Source organism: Oncorhynchus kisutch, linkage group LG4 (genome assembly GCF_002021735.2).
Source record: "Oncorhynchus kisutch isolate 150728-3 linkage group LG4, Okis_V2, whole genome shotgun sequence".
In the NCBI taxonomy this organism is placed as follows: Eukaryota; Metazoa; Chordata; class Actinopteri; order Salmoniformes; family Salmonidae; genus Oncorhynchus; species Oncorhynchus kisutch.
In genome coordinates this window covers 16,607,203-16,620,577 of record NC_034177.2, presented here as the reverse complement: position 1 = coordinate 16,620,577, position 13,375 = coordinate 16,607,203, and the positions used below count along the sequence as shown (strand labels likewise).

At 42.4% G+C, this 13,375-nt stretch overlaps 1 protein-coding gene across 5 annotated transcripts in view; it reads left to right on the top strand.

Annotated features, from left to right (window-relative positions):
* Window positions 1-13,375, top strand: part of LOC109889123 (microtubule-associated serine/threonine-protein kinase 3) — a 50,997-nt gene that overhangs the window by 23,743 nt on the left and 13,879 nt on the right. For 4 of the 5 annotated variants that reach the window (XM_020480324.2, XM_020480322.2, XM_031822522.1 and 1 more), the window contains 15 exons: window positions 1,181-1,338; window positions 2,583-2,658; window positions 2,798-3,007; window positions 5,547-5,648; window positions 5,845-5,977; window positions 6,098-6,156; window positions 7,960-8,048; window positions 8,343-8,551; window positions 8,700-8,838; window positions 8,922-9,054; window positions 9,329-9,494; window positions 9,586-9,687; window positions 9,926-10,048; window positions 12,823-12,935; window positions 13,117-13,271. In XM_020480324.2, coding sequence (XP_020335913.1) covers window positions 1,181-1,338; window positions 2,583-2,658; window positions 2,798-3,007; window positions 5,547-5,648; window positions 5,845-5,977; window positions 6,098-6,156; window positions 7,960-8,048; window positions 8,343-8,551; window positions 8,700-8,838; window positions 8,922-9,054; window positions 9,329-9,494; window positions 9,586-9,687; window positions 9,926-10,048; window positions 12,823-12,935; window positions 13,117-13,271 — 1,967 coding nt within the window. The remainder of the gene's footprint in view (window positions 1-1,180; window positions 1,339-2,582; window positions 2,659-2,797; window positions 3,008-5,546; window positions 5,649-5,844; window positions 5,978-6,097; window positions 6,157-7,959; window positions 8,049-8,342; window positions 8,552-8,699; window positions 8,839-8,921; window positions 9,055-9,328; window positions 9,495-9,585; window positions 9,688-9,925; window positions 10,049-12,822; window positions 12,936-13,116; window positions 13,272-13,375) is intronic. The other variant, XM_020480323.2, reaches the window with a different exon arrangement.

Genomic DNA, 13,375 nt, shown 5'->3' with positions numbered 1-13,375 from the left:
GAGGTATCACTTCTGTAGTGAATAAGAGTTCAAAGTTCATACCATTCGCAACCAAAGCTCACGCTGATGTTGGCTTCGTTCTGTAGTTATTATCTGAACCATTCTGACATTGGACCGTCGTCCTCTAAACAGGAGGTTATATTGTCGTCAAGGGAGATGAGGGCGTGTTTGAAAAGTTTTATAGCACATGTCCCTTCACAGGGGCGGGCCACTGATTGAGTAGAGCCCTATCTTAAGAGAACCCAAATCTCACATTTTAGAAGCTAAAATCACATTTCATCCCATCACGAATAATTTCATATTCAAACATTTAAATTGAACAACAATTCCATGTGAATCCGATAACTTTGATGTGTAGACTTTCCACTGTAGAGTTTGTCATCTTATCATTGATGACAATGTCTCAGATGACAACCGAACTGACATCATATTCATTAAGTACCACCGCATATGTTCAATTGGTCGGATTACCAGAATATAGTTAATTTCCCCCGCACCTTCTGATGTTCCCAGAATCTCTATGTTAACCAAGGGCTTTGCAAATGTAACATCAGTAGGGTAGAGAGAGGAAAAAGGGGGGAAGAGGTATTTATGACTGTCATAAACCTACCCCCCAGGCCAATGTCATGACATGGTCTAATTAATAAACTAAAGTACAGAGTAGGACAACGACATGAGACAATGTGAAAAATCTAAGGTCTGTAGGAGAAAGATGGTGAGATGAGAACAGGCCGTGTGTTCCTCCACTTTTAGGGAGTTTAATGAGGTAAAACCTGGCACATGCGGCGAGGTCAGACTGGGACAATAAGCCTGTCAGAGGTCCTCCGTGACCTCTTTATGTGCAGGCAGAAAAGGGACATCACTGCTATTCAGGACTCATGGGGCGAAAAATTGGACAGATTGCCAGAAGTGGCCAGTGTGTGCTTTTCATCGACTAAAAAGATTAACAAAAAGAATGTGCTCAGCCTCAATAGCTGCAAGAAAAAATATGTTTTCTTGTCCTAAATATGATACTGATCCTCCATCTTTCAGGATAAAGTGTTGGCTTTTGAAATTTTTAAATATGATTTCAAACACAGTTCTCTTACATATGTCAGTGGGATAATGTGTTGATTTTTTTGAGTGGGCATTTACCTAGACCAATGGAACCCTTGAAAGATATGCACTTCTTTTTCTCCAGTCCTCCTCCTCCTCCCAGGAGCGCCTGCACCAGCTGCCCTACCAGCCCACTCAAGACCAACTCCACTTCCTGTTCAAGCACTTCCTCAGCTCGGAGAATGTGGCCGACGAGGAAGTGCGACCCTCACCGTTCATGCGCCCTCGCTCCCACAGCCTCAGGTAGCTGGCAGTTACCCCTTGCCTGAACTGTAATGAGCCGTCCTTGGAACAATAATAATGAAGTGCAATATCATCAAAATTAGATTTAATGCATCATCACCTTACGTTTGTTTTTGTGGAGTTTTATTGTCAGACATGGGAAGTTACTACATGCAAATTGGTACTTCCAAAACAAGACAGAGCCTAGGTGTGGACTAAACTTGAGTCAGTGGAGGTTTTACAGTGGAGCCAGCCAGCAATCCTGCTTTGTGCAATCCAACCCTGCTGCCAGTATTGACAAAGGGTGTTCAGCCCAAATGTGGTCATTCCTCTATTCAAAGTAAAGCAAAGTATTTTGCATTTGCCAATATTCAGCACGCCTCAAGTTGACCTCTGGCTAAGCTCACTACTGGGGTTGGGCGGTATTCAGATGTTCATACCATTCCTGTACCAGGTAGCCTAGCGTGCGGCAAGTAGCCTAGCGGTTGATGAGCATTCTAATCCCTAAACCGGCAAGGCAGTCAACAACCCCCCCCACAACAACAACTGCTCCCAGGGGCACTGATGACGTGGACGTTAAGGCAGCCCCCCGCACCTCTGATTCAGAGGGGTTCGGTTAAATGCGTAAGGCACATTTTGATTGAATCCATTCACTTGTGCAACTAAATATATATCCCCTTTCCCATACCAAGGTAAACGGTATTGCCAGTAGTGCACCCTATTTTTGTTTTAAATAAAATGAGGCTGCAGGGATCTTGATCAAGGAGGGAACTGATTGAGGCAGCAGCTGCAGGGCGTGGTGGGCAGGTTGCCATCTGCTGCAACAGAGGCTTCTTTCACGGCAAAAAAAAAAACAGAATGGGTCTGTGGATGGGGGGTTTCTGCTCTGTCCCCCTAACTCTTGGACAATGAGTTTAAGCAGGAAAAGGGGAAAACTAAGGCCCTGTTTGTTGGATATATGGGCCAGACAGATGTGGTCAATAACTTACAGGATCTTAGCTGTTATCTTACCTAATACTGAAGTTAAAAAAAAATATATATATATTTTTTTTAAATCTAAAGTAACAGTAAAACAAGTAAAATAACGTGTTGATTTAGATGTTTTGCACAGTCACTTTTCCACAATAAATATTTGTGGGATGATTAATTTTTGCCATTATTCAAAAGGTTGCACCCACCCAATAAGAACGGCCGAGCTCTGTCAGTCCATTTGGTTGGATTGGAATAATAGAAATTGACCAGCTTCATGTCCTTTTCTGTTGTAGCCCCGCAAGAACAATGGGTTCATTCGATAATGAGGTCATCATGATGAACCATGTTTACAAAGAACGTTTTCCTAAGGTATGTCATGTTGTCTTCTCCCCCTTTTTTGTACAGGAGGCAATGTCTGTTTGTACTTGCAATAATCAGAACACTTATGCGCTCTGATCTTGTGTAACAAGTGCTTCGGTGTGTGTTTGTGAATGTGTGTTGTCTTTAGGCCACACTGCAGATGGAGGAGCTCTTGCTGGATATCGTGACTGCCTGCTCCTCAGAAAGCACCCTCCCACTGTCTGATGGCGTACTGGGCTTCATCCAGCACCAGCTGGTGGAGCTGGTCCGAGACTGTCTGGACAAGTCCCACACGGGCCTGGTCACCTTGCGCTACTTTGTGGAGTTGCAGGATAAACTGGAGAAGCTGCTCCACGAGGTGGGATGTCCACAAATGTCTTTGTGTCTGGGTTTAGCAATGTGATAGTTATCAATCTTAGATTCCTCAATGTGATTGACCGATAACTGTCCATGATATTGATAGATATCTTAGATTCAACAATGTGATCAGCCGATAACTCTCACTTGAGTCTGTTACCTCAGACTACCCATTGTTTAATGATTTGCATGATTTGCTTAGGATTCTACTGCTACTTTTTTCACTTACTAAGCTGTCTAAAGTTAAATATTCATAGTTTGTCCTTATTCGTTTCTAAAGAGGTTATGGAGTTTTTCCTCAAAGGTTAAGACCGAAGGAATGAAAAAAGAAAGACCATAGTCTGGCATCAGAGGGAAAAATTGAAGGCATTTAAACAATTCCTGAGGGATCTTCTGGCTTCTGTCCTTTAGCTTCGGTTCACTGTTCACTAACAGTGACTGAGTGAGCAAAGCCTCATGCCAACACTGACAATGAACTTTGCCTGTTACATCACTTCCTCCCCTCATTGATTTTGCTGTCTGTCTAGGGAAGCATCAACATCATTAAACTGTCCATATACATGTAGAGACAACCCTACCATATTAGTGCTGCTGGGTATAAATGAACTACTTGTTCATCAGTTAAACATCCAAATGTGATAGCGCTAAATCAAGAGGAATTGATTGAGCCTGGGCCAAGAGAAACGATTAGCCAGACAGTCTCAAGCCCTAAAGTGCACAATCGATTTGGAAATTTCCCCGTAATTGGTAGTGCGACTGATCTGTACTCTCTTATCCGTATAGATCCTATTAAATTACTAATGTATTCTAATTCTATGGTCTTATCACTGTTATGATAGAATGGTTGTTTCTATGGCAACATCTTTCTCCTGTGTAGACAGCCAGTGTGTACTTTCAGATAGCAGGCATGGCAGGGACACAGCTGAGATGATAAATGTGTTCCCATACAGTGAAATAAATGATCCATCGACATGGCCAGTTTTCTTGCACCGAAATATCCTCAAACTACGGTATGGATATGTCAACCTGAGGAATAGATACGTATTTTTTTTTTGGGGGGGGGGGGGGGGGGAAGTGTTAGTTATGTGGTTTCATTAGTGCAGTTTGTCACCCGTGCCATGTTAATTCAAGGCAGACTCAACGACGATGACTCACTGTTTGAATCAGGGGGCTTTCGGAATACGCAAGAGGAATATTCTTGTTTAATGTAACGTCCTCTCTGACGCATTGTTGTGGGGATACCCATGTTGCCACATTTTATCCATCTGTTCAGGGGGACATATTACTTTTCGCTTCCTTCTTCAGACATGCATCTTCATTGCTTTGGCTTGTTTCATTTTTTATGAGTCTGACTGAGCCCATCTCATGTGGTCCCGTGGGGTTGTTTCCAGTGAGGCGTCTTTCCATGATGCACAACATATTTCCTGTTTTGCATCTTTAATTCAAAAGAGTTGTCACTGCATTCTTGCTGTGTCTAGGTGGTTCATCTAGATAAGACTTCAGAGCATTCTCTTCCGCAGAGCTGCCCTTATTTGAAACTCAGTGTTGCTCTCACCACTCTAACCTGAGCAGACAGTTTGCCTTGAAGCCAAACTCACTTAATGTAATGTGTGGTAAATAGTTAGTTGTCCTCTTTTTGTGTGTGTCTGTACACTGACAGCTGTCCAGACACTTGCCCCTGACCTCAAAGGACACCGCAGCAATCACCAATGCTATTCTGCCTCTTGATCCTCGTGAACTAGAACATGATTACAATGTTTATATTGGGTTTCCTATACTGATGCATAGCGTAAGGGCTTAAGAACCATTGGCTTCCTGATTTGTGTACTGTAGAAGAATCTATTCCCTGGAATTGATCATCCACTGAAGTATTTTCTAACAAGCACAAGTGTAATTTCTTCCCTTGAAGGCACCAAAGAGATTTGAAAAGAAACTGCACTGTGTGGTCCTGTCCATGAACAACCCCTAGCGGCTAGCTCCTTCCCCCTCGGCATTTGGGTGGAATTATTGCCATATTATGTACACTTATCCAGTCCTCTCAGATCCACATTGGTTCAAATTGAATTTAATTGAAATGACGTGGAAACAACTCTGATTCAACGAGTGTGTCCCCAGTGGGTCAGGGCTAGCGCCCTCAAACTCAACTCTGGATCTCGAAGCCAGTTCCACTGCGTTTTTTTCATTGTTCTCCTCTAATAAGGGACTGATTTAGACCTGGGACAATGGGTGTAATTAATTGTCAGGTGGAACAGAAAACCAGCAGGGTCCGGACCTTGTAGGGTAAGAGTTGAATACCCCTGGGCTAGGGTTTCTTTCTGGACAGGACCTATCTCTGCAAGATATCCATTATGTCATCATTCTGCATGTAGCTAGATTGTTTTGGACATAGTATGCTAGCTTTAATGCTATGTGGTTGTGTTCTTGCTATGGTGAAAGATGTAAATAGACTTTTCTCTTTTTGATCTCTGTGTCTTCAACAAAGTTGATCATCTCCATGTTATGCTGTTAAAAAGCCAAAACATTTTGTCTTTGCATTTCAGGCGTACGATCGCTCTGAGAGCGAGGAGGTATCCGTCATCACCCAGCTGGTGAAGAAGATTCTCATCATCATATCCCGACCGGCGAGGCTGCTCGAGTGCCTGGTGAGAAAGTCTCATTCTGATTGAAAATGAGAGCGATTCTGTTGAGAGCGATGGAAAGCCGTCTCTCTTAATCTGTTGTTGCTTGGGGAATTGAAGGTTTTTAAGCCACTGCATTGCCAATAAGCTCTTTCATGGCTAGGTGATTTTATTCACCTTAATCCAATCTAATTTAATGGGCCTTGGATGTAATTGGCAGGAATTTGACCCGGAAGAGTTCTATCATCTGCTGGAGGCAGCCGAGGGTCATGCCAAAGAGGGCCAGGGCATCAAGACGGACATTCCACGTTACATCATCAACCAACTGGGCTTGACTCGCGACCCCCTCGAAGGTATTGGTACATCTTTTGCCATAACATTGACCTGAATTTACCGCACTTGAGGCAGACATCCAGAACCAGTAAATAGCATGCATTGCTGTTCAATCATATCTTTCTCCCCTGCTCTTTTAGATATGGTACAGCTTGAACAGTCTGCTCCGTCAATGACAGTGAAGTTTGAGTCGGTGGAGGTAAGGAGTTAGCCAGCCTGATAGAGCCTGCAGAATAAAATAACAGGACTTTCAATTAACAATATAGGTCCTGATATAGCAGCTTTGTTTACATTACTTAATTTAGTAGTCTGGCTATGTAATCATACCTGTGCCAGTCGGATAATGAGTTCCTGGGCACCTTCTTTATAATGTGAGCCTCCTAACTTGTCGTGACTTGACTTTAACATTAATCTGAAGACTGTTATTTATCTAATTACCTAAATATGTTTAATTGTTATCCAATTAAATTAATCATGTAACAATTAACTCATTACGTTCTGGGGCACCACGAGAGTGGTTCTTTAAAGAGTTACCATCTCCCGAATAAAACTCTAAAGATCTTTACCTATCACATCTATAAATAGTCAACTTATTAATCATAAACTTGTATCATATCATCATTCTGAACAGTTGTAACCTCCTTGTATCTGCAAAAACCTGAGCCTCATGATTCAGTACTACACAAATTGGTTTATTTATTTATTTACAAGCTAAGTAAATGGTAATACAGAATTAACATACACACTTCATAAGTTAAAAACAGGTCCCTAGTGGAATGACAACAACATGGCTGCTTGTTACAAAAGAGATGGGGATGGGGGGGGGGCAGAGGGGGACAGAGACACTTAACCTTAGTACATTTAGAAACTACTCATTTACTGTATCATATACTTTGCACATGAACCGCCGCCCTCTTTGAGTAAGAAATCATGAATGTTAAGTGAAATTCCATATCTATCTCGTTGGACAGGGCCTTGGAATGGGGGTTGGGCCTTTTCACGGCACACTTGTAAGGCTCTGATTGTCCCAAAAAATGGTTCCAACAACTCTTTTACTGTTTTTCTTCTCTGTAGTTGTCCGGTATCCGGTGACTTGTCATGTAGTCCTGAACATAACTACAGAATTGTTTTTCCTTCCATTCGCCCCTGAAGATGCTTCTTTGAAGATAGGCTAGCCAGCCGTGTCGATGGTTCCCAGTGGGGTGATGAGAGTAGCGTAATACAATGGTTTGAACAGAGTAGTAGAATAGTTCCACTTAAATTCACTTTCGTTAGGACAGTTGAAACAGCTAATCAGCCGTACCAGTGATTGTCCGGGAGGTGAGTTTGTCTCTACCTCGTGCTGAGATTCAGAGTTCAGACCACTTTTAAATGTGAGCTGCAGCTCTACTTCTCTCTGGTCTAGTATGTTAATTTCTTTATCCATCATTTTATACAGTTTGTTCGAAAGGGCGGTTTCATCAGGCTGACACGCCCTCTGACCTCAACCAGGGGTCAAAGTTTATGTAAATCAATTATCTCTTATGGATCCTAAAATCAAATCCCTCACTTAACAAAAATACTTTAATCATTTTTCATATTACATGCACAACACATCGGATGGAATTGGGTATACTTTCCAAGTTACAGTATTTCCTTCATAACATTTTTAATGACACCACAAAATAACAAACACTATGACATTGGTGTTCTATAGATTGTCTCTGACCATTCCCCATGTTCTATGTTAGAAATATTGTTCCAGTATTCGCTTTTGAACGTGTTAGAGTTTCAGTGGGAAAAGTCTCTTGAAACAAAGACACATTCCTTTGGTGAATTTGGAGAGGGAGACCTGAATCTTCTTTTGATTTACAACAGAACACGAGCTGTTAATCCCCACCAGTTCCATCCTCTGCACGTGAGAGGGGGTCTGGTTGAAGTTATGCATTTCAAACCTGATCTGACCTGTTTGGATTCTCGTGGACAGTCATGACACTTATCTTGTTGTTTGCACTGTTTGCAGCAGAACAAGTGTCCACAGACCCCAACGCGAAGGAAACCACTGGAGAGTGACTTTGAAACCATCAAGCTCATCAGTAATGGAGCTTATGGGTAAGCGCTAAACAGACAGGTGGTTAACCACACTAATAACTAAAAAACAACTCCCAATTAGCTATTAGCTGACATATATTTACTATAAATCAATGCACTCAGCAATAGTCCGTTCAAGGTTCAAGTTAAAAGTGTAGAAAAACTGTAGACCTATGTCATGATTGGTAAACATTTAGACTACTGAAAAAATAGAACACACTTCCACTTACTATGAATTAACCTACCCCTGTAGTCATGGTTTATCAATGTGGAGGTCTTGTATGACCATGGCTCTTGTCCTGTGGCGGTTGGCAGGGCTGTGTACCTGGTCCGTCACAGAAACACCCGGCAGCGTTTCGCCATGAAGAAGATCAACCGGCAGAACCTAGTCCTGAGGAACCAGATCCAGCAGGTGTTTGTGGAGCGGGACATCCTGACCTTCGCCGAGAACCCCTTCGTGGTCTCCATGTTTTGCTCCTTCGAGACACGGCGCCACCTGTGCATGGTGATGGAGTATGTGGAAGGTAATGTTATATGATGATCTACCCCAAGACTGATGTGTTTATCATGTTTCTAAAAGAGGCGGACTAAATGAAAAAAGTTGGAACGGTGAATGTGTTCTTACCCATGATTTCTCGTAGCTGAAGCATAACGGTTGGTAATCTCTTGCAGGTGGGGACTGTGCCAACCTGCTGAAGAACATGGGCCCCCTTCCTGTGGACATGACCCGGATGTACTTTGCTGAGACTGTGCTGGCCTTAGAGTACCTTCACAACTACGGCATCGTCCATAGAGACCTCAAACCTGACAAGTGAGTACAGAACCAGCTTTAGTCTTTACACAGCTCAAGTTGAAGAAAGTGTAGTTTGAACATTTCTCTCCATCCCCCTGCAGCTTGTTGATCACCTCTATGGGCCACATCAAACTGACTGACTTTGGCCTGTCCAGAGTTGGCCTGATGAACATGACTACCAACCTGTATGAGGGTCACATGGAGAAAGACACCAGGGAGTTCATCGACAAACAGGTGGGAGTCAGTGCTGTAAAACTTAACCCTTTATTTGTCATTTCACTATAAATAAAGGACATTCAGCTCCATAGTAAGGCATAGGACAACTATATACCGAAAATGCCAGACACATGTCTTGAACACAAAAGCACATATTCACACACTTACACCAGGTCAAATACTCAATCCAGTATAGGTGTACCATCTCATAACTACTGTGTAACTAAATGTCAATGTGTTAAAAATACACATGCTAAAGGTATAATTCAACATTATCGGTGTGGTTCTCTAGGTGTGTGGCACCCCAGAGTACATAGCCCCAGAGGTGATACTGAGACAGGGCTATGGGAAGCCAGTAGACTGGTGGGCCATGGGTGTCATCCTGTATGAGTTCCTGGTTGGATGTGTGCCCTTCTTTGGGGACACGCCCGAGGAACTCTTTGGGCAAGTTGTCAGTGGCAAGTATCCATTGATGGAATATAAACAGTGTATAGGCTTTTTAAAATGGTGTTCAATGTGGAGATTAACGTGTGCTTGCCCGATGTACAGATGACATCACCTGGCCCGATGGGGACGAAGCTTTACCTGCAGACGCCCAGGACATGATCACACGGCTGCTGAGACAGAGCCCTCTGGAGCGCCTGGGGACAGGTACGTGAACCACTCTGCTACATTCCAATGACCTACTAACACCCCACATGGAATTCATGTCCAATCTCACATGGAATTCATGTTCAATTGCTTCATTCTTAGTGGTGCGCTAGTGTAGATATTGGAACCAAGCCCTCGTCTTCCATTTCACGTCATCCCGGTCTGACGTTTTGCTGTTGGCTATTGTTCTGAAATCTGCACACATGACTGTGATCTACAAAAATACATTTTGTTCTAGGAGGAGCACCTGAGGTCAAACGACACTGCTTTTTCTTGCATCTGGACTGGAACGGGCTACTGCGACAGAAAGCAGAATTCATCCCTCAACTGGAAGCGGATGACGACACCAGCTACTTTGACAGTACGTGGCAGTCCTTCACAAGTGGTCTTTTTTCATGTATTTTTATTTATCCTTTATTTAAACAGAGAAGTCACATAGAAATGTACATGTCTTTTCCAAGTGAGCACTGGCCACGAAAGCAGCATACATAGGCTGTTCTCCTAAAACTAATAGTGTATGGCTGCGTTTAGACAGGCAGACAAATTCTGGTCTTTTGACCATTCAGTTCAGCTCTGAAAATGAGGTGATCTGATATGATTGGTCAAAAGACCAATTAGTGGAAAAAATATCAGAATGGGCTGCCTGCAGTAACACAGCCATACACAACCAAAAGGGTGCTATCAAGAACCTGAAAGGGTTCATCAGCTGTTCCCATAGGAGAACCCCTTTTGAAGAACCCTTTTTGGTTCCAGGTAGAAGAACCCTTTTGGTTCCAAGTAGAACCATTTTCCACAGACAGTTTTACCTTGAACCAAAAAGGATTCTTCAAAAGGGTTCTTCTATGCGGACAGCCGAATAACTTTTTGTCTAAGACTATAGTTACACATGAGACATCACACAACATAAAACAGAACAATGAATGGAAGTTAACAGTGTAAAGTGCACAAGAGAACTTAAAAGAGCAGGTCTTATTAAAGGTGCTACTTAAGGTGAAAAATAATCATTATAAATTGTATTGTAATTTCAGAAAATGGCCATAAATATACAGTTGAAGTTGGAAGTTTACATACACCTTAGCCAAATGCATTTAAACTCAGTTTTTCACAATTCCTGACATTTAATCCTACTAAAAACTCCCTGTCTTAGGTCAGTTAGGATCACCACTTTATTTTAAGAATGTGAAATGTCAGAATAATAGCAGTGATTTTATTTCAGCTTTATTTTATTTCATCACATTCCCAGTGGGTCAGGAGTTTACATACACTCAATTAGTATTTGGTAGCATTGCCTTTAAATTGTTTAACTTGGGTCAAACGTTTCGGGTTGGCTTCCACAAGCTTCCCACAATATGTTGGGTGAATTTTGGCCCATTCCTCCTGACAGAGCTGGTGTAACTGAGTCAGGTTTGTAGGCCTCCTTGCTCGCACACGCTTTTTCAGTTCTGCTCACAAATGTTCTATAGGATTGAGGTCAGGGCTTTGTGATGACCACTCCAATACCTTGACTTTGTTGTCCTTAAGCCATTTTCCCACAACTTTGGAATTGTGCTTGGGGTCATTGTCCATTTGGAAGACCCATTTGTGACCAAGCTTTAAATTCCTGACTGATGTCTTGAGATGTTGCTTCAATATATCCACATAATTTTCCATCCTCACGATGCCATCTATTTTGTGAAGTGCACCAGTCCCTCCTGCAGCAAAGCACCCCCGCAACATGATGCTGCCACCCCGTGCTTAACGGTTGGGATGGGGTTCTTCAGCTTGCAAGCCTCCCCCTTTTTCCTCCAAACATAACGATGGTCATTATGGCCAAACAGTTCTATTTTTGTTTAATCAGACCAGAGGACATTTCTTTAAAAAAGTATGATTGTTGTCCCCATGTGCAGTTGCAAACCGTAGTCTGGCTTTGGGATTGATTTGCACTTTTCGCACTAAGGTACATTCAACTCTAGGAAACAGAACGCGTCTCCTTCCTGAGTGGTATGAAGGCTGCGTGGTCCCATGGTGTTTATCCTTGCGTACTATTGTTTGTACAGATGAACATGGTACCTAGGATGAACCAGACTTGTGGAGGTCTACAATTTTTTTTCTGATGTCTTGGCTGATTTCTTTTGATTTTCCCATGATGTCAAGCAAAGAGGCACTAAGTTTGGAGGTAGGCCTTGAAATACACCCACAGGTACACCTCCAATAGGCTAATTGACATTATTTGAGTCAATCAGAAGCCAAGACACAATTTTCTGGAATTTTCCAAGCTGTTTAAAGGCACAGTCAACATAGTGTATGTACACTTCTGACCCACTGGAATTGTGATCCAGTGAAATAATCTGTCTATAAACAATTGTTGGAAAAATGTCCTAACCGACTTGCCAAAACTACAGTTTGTTAACAAGAAATTTGTGGAGTGGTTGAAAAACTAGTTTTAATGACTCCAACCTAAGTGTTTGTAAACTTCCGACTTCAACTGTATCTGCAGCAATAGTGAAATGATGGTGTTTCACAGTATTACTTAAACACCACTGTTGTGAGTGGCTGTGATATTCACCTATAGATTTTTCCAGATGGAGCAGCATCTGTTGTCAAAATGGGAAAGCTGTTTGGACTTTGGCTGTGCTATCTAGTGGAAATTGCTCTATAAATTCCTGGTTGCTAAAACTCTATACTGTTTTCTCAATTTCAGTTTATGTGAGAAAACAAGCACGGAATAGTGTAGGTGAAGGTGAAATGTTGTTTCTACAGCTGTTTGAAGATGGTGGACAAAAACCGAAAGTGAAATGCTCAAGTTTGAGTCTCTGCCATGTTACGGGGAAATGGGGTGTGTGGGAGGGGGAGATTTGTTTTGAATGCAGCCTAGTGCTGTTGCAAAGCACCTAGCTTTCACATAGGGAAGATTTTCAGAGAAATTCTGTGTGAAACACCTTTAAAACAAAGATCCATTTCCTGATATTGCCATTATACTGTATCTCCACAGATGTAGTAATATTTGCTTTTCATCCTGCTCTTGCTGATTTTATATTTCCATTAGTCAATTATGTTGAATAAAGATATATATATATTTTTAAATATGCTAAATGTCCAGGTTGGATATTATGGTAGGGTCCCAGTTCCATGCATTCTGTGTTGTCATGTTTTCAGCTCGCTCAGAGCGGTACCACCATTTGGCCTCAGATGAGGATGATGAAACCAACGATGAAGAGTCTTCCCTGGAAATCCGACAGTTCTCCTCCTGGTCAAACCGCTTCAGCAAGGTTTGGAACATACCTCTTCAAATATTCATAATTTTGTCAGAACAGGTAAATGTCTAATATTACTAGTTAGTAGAGCATTTCTCTGTAAATAAAATAATGACCATCTTTAAATCAGTTTTTTTTGGAGCCATGTTCACCAAACTTGGCCACCTTAGCTAATGTGGCTACTCCATACTTTCAGGTATACAGCAGCACAGAAAATCTGGCCACGCATTCCAACTTGAGCTTCTCATCGGGCCACAGCGAAGACAAGGAGGGCTGGGATGGATGTTTCACAACCTCCCCAGGAGGAGACATCCACAGACAGGAACGCCAGCACCAAGATCGCAAGGGCAGGTGAGCAGAGCCAGGCTGAGTTTATAGCCCTCTCTTTCTGTTAGGATTCCCTGTGTAGTAGTTCAAATATTTCCTTATCGGAAACCACTGCACAACAGTGGGTG